Source organism: Pecten maximus, chromosome 16, assembly GCF_902652985.1.
Source record: "Pecten maximus chromosome 16, xPecMax1.1, whole genome shotgun sequence".
NCBI classification, from domain to species: domain Eukaryota; kingdom Metazoa; phylum Mollusca; class Bivalvia; order Pectinida; family Pectinidae; genus Pecten; species Pecten maximus.
This window is the reverse complement of record NC_047030.1, coordinates 35,598,062-35,610,235: the sequence shown is the minus strand read 5'-3', so window position 1 is coordinate 35,610,235 and position 12,174 is coordinate 35,598,062. Positions and strand designations below refer to the sequence as shown.

Below are 12,174 nucleotides of genomic sequence, written 5' to 3'. Positions count from 1 at the left end.
AGGTGAGAGGGGGAGAGGGAGGGGGTGGATGTAACCTCAGGTGAGAGGGGGAGGAGGGGGTGAATGTAAACTCAGGTGAGGGGAGGGGGCAAATGTAACCTTAGGTGAGGGGAGGGGGGCGAATGTAACCTTAGGTGAGAGGGGGGGGGGTGAATGTAACATCAGTTGAGAGTGGGGAGAGGGGGGATGAATGTAATATTAAGTGAGAGGGGGTGTGCAAATGCAACCTCAGGTGAGAGGGGGGCACATATGTAACCTCCGGTGAGAAGTGTTTAGGGTGAATGAAGGGTAAATATGACGGTTTGGAGGGGGGGGGGGGGGGGGGGGGGGGGGGGGGTGCGAATGTAGGTGTGTTCATAGGGACAGGTGTGTTTATAGGGACAGGTGTCTTTATAGGGACAGGTGTCTTTATAGGGAGAGTAATGTTTATAGATTCAGGTGTGTTTATAGGGACAGGTGTGTTAATAGGGACAGGTGTGTTTATAGGGAAAGGTGTGTTTATAGGGTTAGGTGTATTTATAGAGACAGGAATGTTTATAGAGACAGGAATGTTTATAAAGACATGTGTGTTTAAAGAGACAGGTATGTTTATAGAGACAGGAATGTTTATAAAGACAGGTGTGTTTATAGGGACCGGTGTGTTTATAGAGACAGGTGTGTTTATAGGGACAGGTGTGTTTATAGAGACAGGTGTGTTTATAGAGACAGGTGTGTTTATAGAGACAGGAATGTTTATAAAGACAGGTGTGTTTATAGGGACCGGTGTGTTTATAGGGACCGGTGTGTTTATATAGAGACAGGTGTGTTTATAGAGACAGGTGTGTTTATAGGGACAGGTATGTTTATATAGAGACAGGTGTGTTTATAGAGACAGGTGTGTTTATATAGAGACAGGTGTGTTTATAGAGACAGGTGTGTTTATAGAGACAGGTGTGTTTATAGAGACAGGTGTGTTTATAGGGACAGGTATGTTTATATAGAGACAGGTGTGTTTATAGAGACAGGTGTGTTTATATAGAGACAGGTGTGTTTATAGAGACAGGTGTGTTTATAGAGACAGGTGTGTTTATATAGAGACAGGTGTGTTTATAGGGACAGGTATGTTTATATAGAGACAGGTGTGTTTATAGAGACAGGTGTGTTTATAGAGACAGGTGTGTTTATAGAGACAGGTATGTTTATATAGAGACAGGTGTGTTTATAGAGACAGGAATGTTTATAAAGACAGGTGTGTTTATAGGGACCGGTGTGTTTATAGAGACAGGAATGTTTAAAGAGACAGGTGTGTTTATAGGGACAGGTATGTTTATAAAGACAGGTGTGTTTATAGGGACCGGTGTGTTTATATAGAGACAGGTGTGTTTATAGAGACAGGAATGTTTATAGGGACATGTGTGTTTAAAGAGACAGGTGTGTTTATAGGGACAGGTATGTTTATAAAGACAGGTGTGTTTATAGGGACCGGTGTGTTTATATAGAGACAGGTGTGTTTATAGAGACAGGAATGTTTATAAAGACAGGTGTGTTTATAGAGACAGGAATGTTTATAAAGACAGGTGTGTTTAAAGAGACAGGTGTGTTTATATAGAGACAGGTGTGTTTATAGAGACAGGAATGTTTATAAAGACAGGTGTGTTTATAGAGACAGGAATGTTTATAAAGACAGGTGTGTTTATAGGGACCGGTGTGTTTATAGAGACAGGAATGTTTATAAAGACAGGTGTGTTTATAGAGACAGGAATGTTTATAAAGACAGGTGTGTTTATAGGGACCGGTGTGTTTATAGAGACAGGTGTGTTTAAAGAGACAGGTGTGTTTATAGGGACAGGAATGTTTATAGGGACAGGTGTGTTTATAGAGACAGGAATGTTTATAGGGTCAGGTGTGTTTATAGAGACAGGTGTGTTTAAAGAGACAGGTGTGTTTATAGGGACAAGTGTGTTTATAGGGATAGGTGTGTTATAGGGACAGGTGTCTTTATAGGGACAGGTGTCTTTATAGGGAGAGTAATGTTTATAGATTCAGGTGTGTTTATAGGGACAGGTGTGTTAATAGGGACAGGTGTGTTTATAGGGAAAGGTGTGTTTATAGGGTTAGGTGTATTTATAGAGACAGGAATGTTTATCGAGACAGGAATGTTTATAGAGACAGGAATGTTTATAGAGACAGGAATGTTTATAAAGACATGTGTGTTTAAAGAGACAGGTGTGTTTATAGAGACAGGTGTGTTTATAGAGACAGGTGTGTTTATAGAGACAGGTGTGTTTATAGAGACAGGTGTGTTTATAGAGACAGGTGTGTTTATAGAGACAGGTGTGTTTATAGAGACAGGAATGTTTATAGAGACAGGAATGTTTATAGAGACAGGTGTGTTTATAGAGACAGGTGTGTTTATAGAGACAGGAATGTTTATAAAGACATGTGTGTTTAAAGAGACAGGTGTGTTTATAGGGACCGGTGTGTTTATAGAGACAGGTTTGTTTATAGAGACAGGTGTGTTTATAGAGACAGGTGTGTTTATAGAGACAGGTGTGTTTATAGGGACCGGTGTGTTTATAGAGACAGGTTTGTTTATAGAGACAGGTGTGTTTATAGAGACAGGTGTGTTTATAGAGACAGGTGTGTTTATAGGGACCGGTGTGTTTATAGAGACAGGTGTGTTTATAGAGACAGGTGTGTTTAAAGAGACAGGTGTATTTATAGAGACAGGAATGTTTATAGAGACAGGAATGTTTATAGAGACAGGTTTGTTTATAGAGACAGGAATGTTTATAGAGACAGGAATGTTTATAGGGACAGGTGTGTTTATAGAGACAGGAATGTTTATAGAGACAGGTTTGTTTATAGAGACAGGAATGTTTATAGAGACAGGAATGTTTATAGAGACAGGAATGTTTATAAAGACAGGTGTGTTTATAGAGACAGGAATGTTTATAAAGACAGGTGTGTTTATAGGGACCGGTGTGTTTATAGAGACAGGTGTGTTTAAAGAGACAGGTGTGTTTATAGAGACAGGAATGTTTATAAAGACAGGTGTGTTTATAGGGACCGGTGTGTTTATAGAGACAGGTGTGTTTAAAGAGACAGGTGTGTTTATAGGGACAGGTGTGTTTATAGAGACAGGAATGTTTATAGAGACAGGTTTGTTTATAGAGACAGGAATGTTTATAGAGACAGGTGTGTTTATAGTTAGAGACAGGAATGTTTATAGAGACAGGTGTGTTTATAGAGACAGGAATGTTTATAAAGACAGGTGTGTTTATAGGGACCGGTGTGTTTATAGAGACAGGTGTGTTTAAAGAGACAGGTGTGTTTATAGGGACAGGTGTGTTTATAGAGACAGGTTTGTTTATAGAGACAGGAATGTTTATAGAGACAGGTGTGTTTATAGAGACAGGAATGTTTATAGAGACAGGTGTGTTTATAGGGACAGGTATGTTTATATAGACAGGTGAGTTTATAGAGACAGGAATGTTTATAAAGACAGGTGTGTTTATAGGGACCGGTGTGTTTATAGAGACAGGTGTGTTTAAAGAGACAGGTGTGTTTATAGGGACAGGAATGTTTATAGAGACAGGTTTGTTTATAGAGACAGGAATGTTTATAGAGACAGGTGTGTTTATAGAGACAGGAATGTTTATAGAGACAGGTGTGTTTATAGAGACAGGAATGTTTATAAAGACAGGTGTGTTTATAGAGACAGGAATGTTTATAGAGACAGGTGTGTTTAAAGAGACAGGTGTGTTTATAGGGACAGGAATGTTTATAGAGACAGGTTTGTTTATAGAGACAGGAATGTTTATAGAGACAGGTGTGTTTATAGAGACAGGAATGTTTATAGAGACAGGTGTGTTTATAGAGACAGGAATGTTTATAAAGACAGGTGTGTTTATAGGGACCGGTGTGTTTATAGAGACAGGTGTGTTTAAAGAGACAGGTGTGTTTATAGGGACAGGTGTGTTTATAGAGACAGGTTTGTTTATAGAGACAGGAATGTTTATAGAGACAGGTGTGTTTATAGAGACAGGAATGTTTATAGAGACAGGTGTGTTTATAGAGACAGGAATGTTTATAAAGACAGGTGTGTTTATAGGGACCGGTGTGTTTATAGAGACAGGTGTGTTTAAAGAGACAGGTGTGTTTATAGGGACAGGTGTGTTTATAGAGACAGGTTTGTTTATAGAGACAGGAATGTTTATAGAGACAGGTGTGTTTATAGAGACAGGAATGTTTATAAAAGACAGGTGGGTGTTAGAGAAAGGAATGTTTATAGAGGACAGTGGTTAGGTTATAGCGGACAGGTGTGTTTATAGAGACAGGTGTGTTGATAGGGACAAGTGTGTTTATAGGGATAGGTGTGTTATAGGGACAGGTGTGTTTATAGGGACAGGTGTCTTTATAGGGAGAGTAATGTTTATAGATTCAGGTGTGTTTATAGGGACAGGTGTGTTAATAGGGACAGGTGTGTTTATAGGGAAAGGTGTGTTTATAGGGTTAGGTGTATTTATAGAGACAGGAATGTTTATAGAGACAGGTGTGTTTATAGAGACAGGAATGTTTATAAAGACATGTGTGTTTAAAGAGACAGGTGTGTTTATAGGGACAGGTGTGTTTATAGAGACAGGAATGTTTATAGAGACAGGTGTGTTTAAAGGGACAGGTGTGTTTATAGGGACAGGTATGTTTATAGAGACAGGTGTGTTTATATAGAGACAGGTGTGTTTATAGAGACAGGAATGTTTATAGAGACAGGTGTGTTTAAAGGGACAGGTGTGTTTATAGGGACAGGTATGTTTATAGTGACAGATGTGTTTATAGGGACAGATGTGTTTATAGGGACAGATGTGTTTATAGAGACAGGTGTGTTTATAGGGACAGGTGTGTTTATAGAGACAGGTGTGTTTAAAGGGACAGGTGTGTTTATAGTGACAGATGTGTTAATAGGGACAGATGTGTTTATAGAGACAGGTGTGTTTATAGGGACAGGTGTGTTTATAGAGACAGGTGTGTTTATAGGGACAGGTGTTTTTATACAAACAGGTGTGTTTATAGGGACATATGTGTTTATAGGGACAGATGTGTTTATAGAGACAGGTGTGTTTATAGGGTCAGGTGTGTTTATAGAGTCAGGTGTGTTTATAGGGACAGTTGTGTTTATAGAGACAGGTATGTTTATAGGGACAGGTGTGTTTATAGAGACAGGTGTGTTTATAGGGACATGTGTGTTTATAGAGACAGGTGTGTTTATAGTGACAGATGTGTTTATAGAGACAGGTGTGTTTATAGAGACAGGTGTGTTTATAGAGACAGGTATGTTTATAGAGACAGGTGTGTTTATAGTGACAGATGTGTTTATAGAGACAGGTGTGTTTATAGGGACAGGTATGTTTATAGAGACAGGTATGTTTATAGAGACAGGTATGTTTATAGGGACAGGTGTTTTTATAGTGACATATGTGTTTATAGGGACAGATGTGTTTATAGAGACAGGTGTGTTTATAGGGTCAGGTGTGTTTATAGTGACAGATGTGTTAATAGGGACAGATGTGTTTATAGAGACAGGTGTTTTTATACAAACAGGTGTGTTTATAGGGACAGGTATGTTTATAGGGACAGGTGTGTTTATAGGGTCAGGTGTGTTTATAGAGACAGGTGTGTTTATAGGGACAGGTGTGTTTATAGAGACAGGTATGTTTATTATATGTGACAAGTATGGTAGGATGTGTAACTAAGAGACAACATATTCTGCAGTGTAATACAAAATATAGGCGGAATTCAACAGATTTCCATATTTTTAGTCTAATCGCTTGCATTTTTTGTCCTGCTATTGTTTTTCCTGCTATTGTTTGTCATGCTATTGTTTGGCGAGGGATTGTAACATATACATGTGTTGATGTATCATTGTACATGTATCGCTGTAACCAAATATTGATTTTTCTCTTCGATAGCTGTGTTCAAGTGACGGACGAGGTTCGAGAGTATCTGAGAAAGCCAACGTTTGACAATTGGCAATGGGACGACTCTGAAATGCTGATATTATTGAGACAGATGTACATAGACTTGGGTTTTATTTCCAAGTTCAACATAGAGGTAAACAAAAATAAAAACAAAAAACAAGAACAATAAACAAACAGGAAAACAAAGTCCTGAATTTTATAGATTTTCATGCCTGTTAGAGACTTTTGTAATGAGACTTAAATCCAAGGATCAATGATAGTTCCTTACGAAAACATCTGTTTCCATAGATATAGCTACAGTATTTGTAATGCAGAAAGGTATTAAACTGTCTTTTACCTTGAACATTTTGCGAGAGTTTTGTATGTTAATAACTGATGGGCTATTATTATCGATACAACAATAATGATTTGGCGTAAAAAAATCATAAATTTCTCCTTAATTACGATTATGACAATGGAAACAAAACAATATTTTTTTTTAATCTATTTATTCAACATTAGAGTCATTTCCCTCAAAACTGTTCTTATTTTTTTCTACATGAACATATACATGAAATTCAAATATGTTTTAAATGATCGTCGTTGATTCTATGACTTTAAGAATTCAATTTTAAAGAGCCTCTCACAAATCTGTTAGCTCAGCATACAAGATATTTGTGTTACATTGTAAAATGTGTGAAAATTGTATATATTATATATTTGATGATCAAAGCATTTACAACATCATTTTATATATAAGGTAAAGATTTGAATTTCCTGTTGTAGTTGTTCTGCGATGAATATTTATTATATGTGTACAATTCGCATCCAATTTTGTATGCATATATACATTGCGATCAATTTATTCACATCATCTAATGGACGACTTGTCACTATGATCATGTCTGGGTATCAGGCCGACCATCACTGCACTGTTAAAGTGATCTTTTTAAGAATGTGGCTATGGTGCAGTAGTATAAGCTGTGGGTATTTCTGGCTAGGCGACTTGAAGGTCCTTACAGCATGAGTTGGAGGCCCGGTCAGGGCACGAGTCATAATTTGTCTTCCTTTGTCATTTGTGTTACTTGTATTGTGTCGGAATCTGCTAGGACAGTAGGTACTCTTCCAGAGCCTCACCAAAAAATCGCACATATTTCTCAATGTTAGGATCATCAGATTGTCAATCAATAAGAAATTGTAAAAACATTGCTCATTTTGATGGCCTTCATATAGCGAATATCATTAATGTTAACTATATTTAATAGTCATTTAACTGTGTTTCCATCTTTGAACTAAAACTTTAGGAGGAAAGTGTTTTTATTTTTCAGATGCCCGTGCTTCACCAATGGTTGTATGAAGTATACAAAAACTACAACAATGTGCCTTTCCATAACTTTAAACACTGCTTCATGGTCACACAGATGGTAATGTTATTTATAGATGTTGTCAAGGGGAATAATTTTATTATGTTTAAATTTATCAAAACATTTGGTCACACAGATGGTAATGTTGTTAAGACAACCGACACAAAGTCATCTTTTGTCCAGCGTCAGTCGTAAACAATTTACATTTTGAAATTTTTTCTCAGTTACAAAGAGGCCAAGGGTCATGATATTAAGCCAGTTGCATGCTGGTTATGAAGGACAACAAAGTTCAAATAGATCAAAGGAATGACCTTGACCTTCATTCAATGTCACACAGGTCAAATGTGTTAAAATATTTAAACAACTTCTCAAAAAATCAAAGGATCATGATATTGGGCTATAGCCAGTAGTATGCTGGGATGAAGGCTTACCAATTTGTTGAAATGGATGACCTTGACTTACATTCAAGGTTACAGGGTCAGATGTCTTAGGATCTTAAAACGGGAGGTGTGGGGTATATAAGGGGAGGTGTGGGGGTATATAAGGGGAGGTGTGGGGGTATATAAGGGGAGGTGTGTGGTATATAAGGGGAGGTGTGTGGTATATAAGGGGAGGTGTGGGGGTATATAAGGGGAGATGTGGGGTATATAAGGGGAGGTGTGGGGGTATATAAGGGGAGGTGTGGGAGTATATAAGGGGAGGTGTGGGGTATATAAGGGAGGTTTGGGGTATATAAGGGGAGGTGTGGGGTATATAAGGGGAGGTGTGGGGTATATAAGGGGAGGTGTGGGGTATATAGGGAGGTGTGGGGTATATAAGGGGAGGTGTGGGGTATATAAGGGGAGGTTGTGGGGGTATATAAGGGGAGGTGTGGGGTATATAAGGGGAGGTGTGGGGTATATAAGGGGAGGTGTGGTGGTATATAAGGGGAGGTGTGGGTATATAAGGGGAGGTGTGGGGTATATAAGGGGAGGTGTGGGGTATATAAGGGGAGGTGTGGGGTATATAAGGGGAGGTGTGGGGTATATAAGGGGAGGTGTGGGGTATATAAGGGGAGGTGTGGGGTATATAAGGGGAGGTGTGGGGGTATATAAGGGGAGGTGTGGGGTATATAAGGGGAGGTGTGGGGTATATAAGGGAGGTGTGGGGGTATATAAGGGGAGGTGTGGGGTATATAAGGGAGGTGTGGGGTATATAAGGGGAGGTGTGGGGTATATAAGGGGAGGTGTGGGGTATATAAGGGGAGGTGTGGGGGTATATAAGGGGAGGTGTGGGGTATATAAGGGAGGTGTGGGGTATATAAGGGGAGGTGTGGGGTATATAAGGGGAGGTTGTGGGGTATATAAGGGGAGGTGTGGGGGTATATAAGGGGAGGTGTGGGGTATATAAGGGGAGGTGTGGGGTATATAAGGGGAGGTGTGGGGTATATAAGGGGAGGTGTGGGGTATATAAGGGGAGGTGTGGGGTATATAAGGGGAGGTGTGGGGTATATAAGGGGAGGTGTGGGGTATATAAGGGGAGGTGTGGGGGTATATAAGGGGAGGTGTGGGGTATATAAGGGGAGGTGTGGGGTATATAAGGGGAGGTGTGGGGTATATAAGGGGAGGTGTGGGGTATATAAGGGGAGGTGTGGGGTATATAAGGGGAGGTGTGGGGGTATATAAGGGGAGGTGTGGGGTATATAAGGGGAGGTGTGGGGTATATAAGGGAGGTGTGGGGTATATAAGGGGAGGTGTGGGGTATATAAGGGGAGGTGTGGGGTATATAAGGGGAGGTGTGGGGTATATAAGGGAGGTGTGGGGTATATAAGGGGAGGTGTGGGGGTATATAAGGGGAGGTGTGGGGTATATAAGGGGAGGTGTGGGGTATATAAGGGGAGGTGTGGGGTATATAAGGGGAGGTGTGGGGTATATAAGGGGAGGTGTGGGGTATATAAGGGGAGGTGTGGGGGTATATAAGGGGAGGTGTGGGGGTATATAAGGGGAGGTGTGGGGGTATATAAGGGGAGGTGTGGGGTATATAAGGGAGGTGTGTGGGTATATAAGGGGAGGTGTGGGGTATATAAGGGGAGGTGTGGGGTATATAAGGGGAGGTGTGGGGTATATAAGGGGAGGTGTGGGGTATATAAGGGGAGGTGTGGGGGTATATAAGGGGAGGTGTGGGGTATATAAGGGGAGGTGTGGGGTATATAAGGGGAGGTGTGGGGGTATATAAGGGGAGGTGTGGGGTATATAAGGGGAGGTGTGGGGTATATAAGGGGAGGTGTGGGGGTATATAAGGGGAGATGTGGGGGTATATAAGGGGAGGTGTGGGGTATATAAGGGGAGGTGTGGGGTATATAAGGGAGGTGTGGGGTATATAAGGGGAGGTGTGGAGGTATATAATGGGAGGTGGGGTATATAGGTGGAGGTGTGGGGTATATAAGGGGAGATGTGCGGGTATATAAGGGGAGTGTGGGGTATATAAGGGAGGTGTGGGTATATAAGGGGAGGTGTGGGGGTATATAAGGGGAGGTGTGGGGTATATAAGGGGAGGTGTGGGGGTATATAAGGGAGGTGTGGGGGTATATAAGGGGAGGTGTGGGGTATATAAGGGGAGGTGTGGGGTATATAAGGGGAGGTGTGGGGGTATATAAGGGGAGGTGGGTGGTATATAAGGGGAGGTGTGGGGTATATAAGGGGAGGTGTGGGGTATATAAGGGGAGGTGTGAGAGGTATATAAGGGGAGGTGTGGGTATATAAGGGGAGGGTGTGGGGTATATAGGGGAGGTGTGGGGTATATAAGGGGAGGTGTGGGGTATATAAGGGGAGGTGTGGGGTATATAAAGGGAGGTGTGGGGGTATATAAGGGGAGGTGTGGGGTATATAAGGGGAGGTGTGGGGTATATAAGGGGAGGTGTGGGGTATATAAGGGGAGGTGTGGGTATATAAGGGGAGGTGTGGGGTATATAAGGGGAGGTGTGGGGTATATAAGGGGAGGTGTGGGGTATATAAGGGGAGGTGTGGGGTATATAAGGGGAGGTGTGGGGGTATATAAGGGGAGGTGTGGGGTATATAAGGGGAGGTGTGGGGTATATAAGGGGAGGTGTGGGGGTATATAAGGGGAGGTGTGGGGTATATAAGGGGAGGTGTGGGGTATATAAGGGGAGGTGTGGGGTATATAAGGGGAGGTGTGGGGTATATAAGGGGAGGTGTGGGGGTATATAAGGGGAGGTGTGGGGTATATAAGGGGAGGTGTGGGGTATATAAGGGGAGGTGTGGGGTATATAAGGGGAGGTGTGGGGTATATAAGGGGAGGTGTGGGGTATATAAGGGGAGGTGTGGGGTATATAAGGGGAGGTGTGGGGTATATAAGGGAGGTGTGGGGTATATAAGGGGAGGTGGGGTAATAAAGGGGGTGTGGGGTATAAAGGGGGGGGTGGGGTATATAAGGGGAGGTGTGGGGTATATAAGGGAGGTGTGGGGTATATAAGGGGAGGTTTTGGGTATAGGGGAGGTGGGGATATAAGGGAGGTTGGGATAAGGGGAAATTGTTGATTAGTTGTATAGAGAGATTGGTTTTAAGAGGTTGTGGTTTAAAACGGGGCTTAATTTTTTTTATTGGATGCTATTTAAAAGAAAGGGGGGGGATAAGGGTTTGGTTAAAGAAGTTGGGTCTATCAATTTAATAGGAGTTGGTAAATTATAAGGTTTAGGTCGGGGGTAAATTAATTTGGTATAAGGGAGGTTGGTTGGTAAATGAATTTTAACGGAATTTGGGTTATAGGGGGTTTATAAAAAGGGAAAGGGTGGGGAAAAAAAACTGTTTATAGGGAGGTTCATTTTTAAACAGAATGTGGATATGTATTTAAAAAATTTTCATTTTTAATTATAAATTATTCGGGGAAATTGTTTGCATGTATGTATTGTTATTAGATTTGATCGCCATATTGTTTTGTAGATGTACGGTCTGACCTGGCTTATTGACACACCATCACTGCTGGATGACCTTGATATTCTTATACTCATCACTTCCGCCATTTGTCATGACCTTGACCATCCAGGTTACAACAATGCTTACCAGGTAGGGGAGATAACTCTGCCTGATTTGGTTTAATTTAGAACTGTTAGGGTCCTATCAACTTTAGGATCACCTGGATGGTACTTGTAGTAATTCATAAGGTTTAATGTAACAAGGGAGGTAACTCTTACTTCATCTTTTGCTTCATAACATGTGTGCATGGACTTATTGTTTGTATTCAGGTAAATCGACATTTAACTGCTTGACTATTTTGGTTGTCGTGACTAAGTTCGGGGCTTTATCCCAACACCACAGTGCTGCCAAGGGGGAGGGTAACCACAATAAACCTGTGGTATTAGGGAGGTAGTCATTTTTTAACATCTATCGAATGTCGGATCTCCGATAATTCCTCAGAATAATGTCATTCTTTATAACTGGTATAACTATATAATGTATAATGAAAAGAACTATGAAAGTTTCCTTTACTTGAATGTTCCATGAGAAATGTGATCTTTGTATGCTGAAAATTGGATGTTACTGTAATTAATATCGGGAGAATAATAATGCGTTGGCAGAAAACTTTCATCAATGTCACTTTAATTTCAATCATGAGAGTGCTAAAAAAACAATGTAGGATATTTTTTAATTCATTTATAATACAACTTGAGGGTCATTTCCCTTAAAACTGGACATATATTTTTTGGGATTAAACTTATTTGGAATTGATTAAACTTCTCCAGTAATTTCATTTGGAATTAATTAAACTCGTCCAGTAATTTCATTTGGAATTAATTGAACTTGTCCAGTAATTTCATTTGGAATTAATTAAACTTGTACAGTAATTTTATTTGGAATTGATTAAACTTCTCCAGTAA

At 40.7% G+C, this 12,174-nt stretch overlaps 1 protein-coding gene across 1 annotated transcript in view; it reads left to right on the top strand.

Moving 5' to 3' along the window:
- The window catches only part of LOC117344807 (high affinity cGMP-specific 3',5'-cyclic phosphodiesterase 9A-like), a 73,395-nt gene extending 62,000 nt beyond the window's left edge, over window positions 1-11,395 (top strand). Inside the window, exons 6-8 of the mRNA XM_033907633.1 lie at window positions 5,949-6,090; window positions 7,265-7,360; window positions 11,240-11,395. Coding sequence (XP_033763524.1) covers window positions 5,949-6,090; window positions 7,265-7,360; window positions 11,240-11,395 — 394 coding nt within the window. The remainder of the gene's footprint in view (window positions 1-5,948; window positions 6,091-7,264; window positions 7,361-11,239) is intronic.
- Window positions 11,396-12,174: the final 779 nt, after the last annotated feature.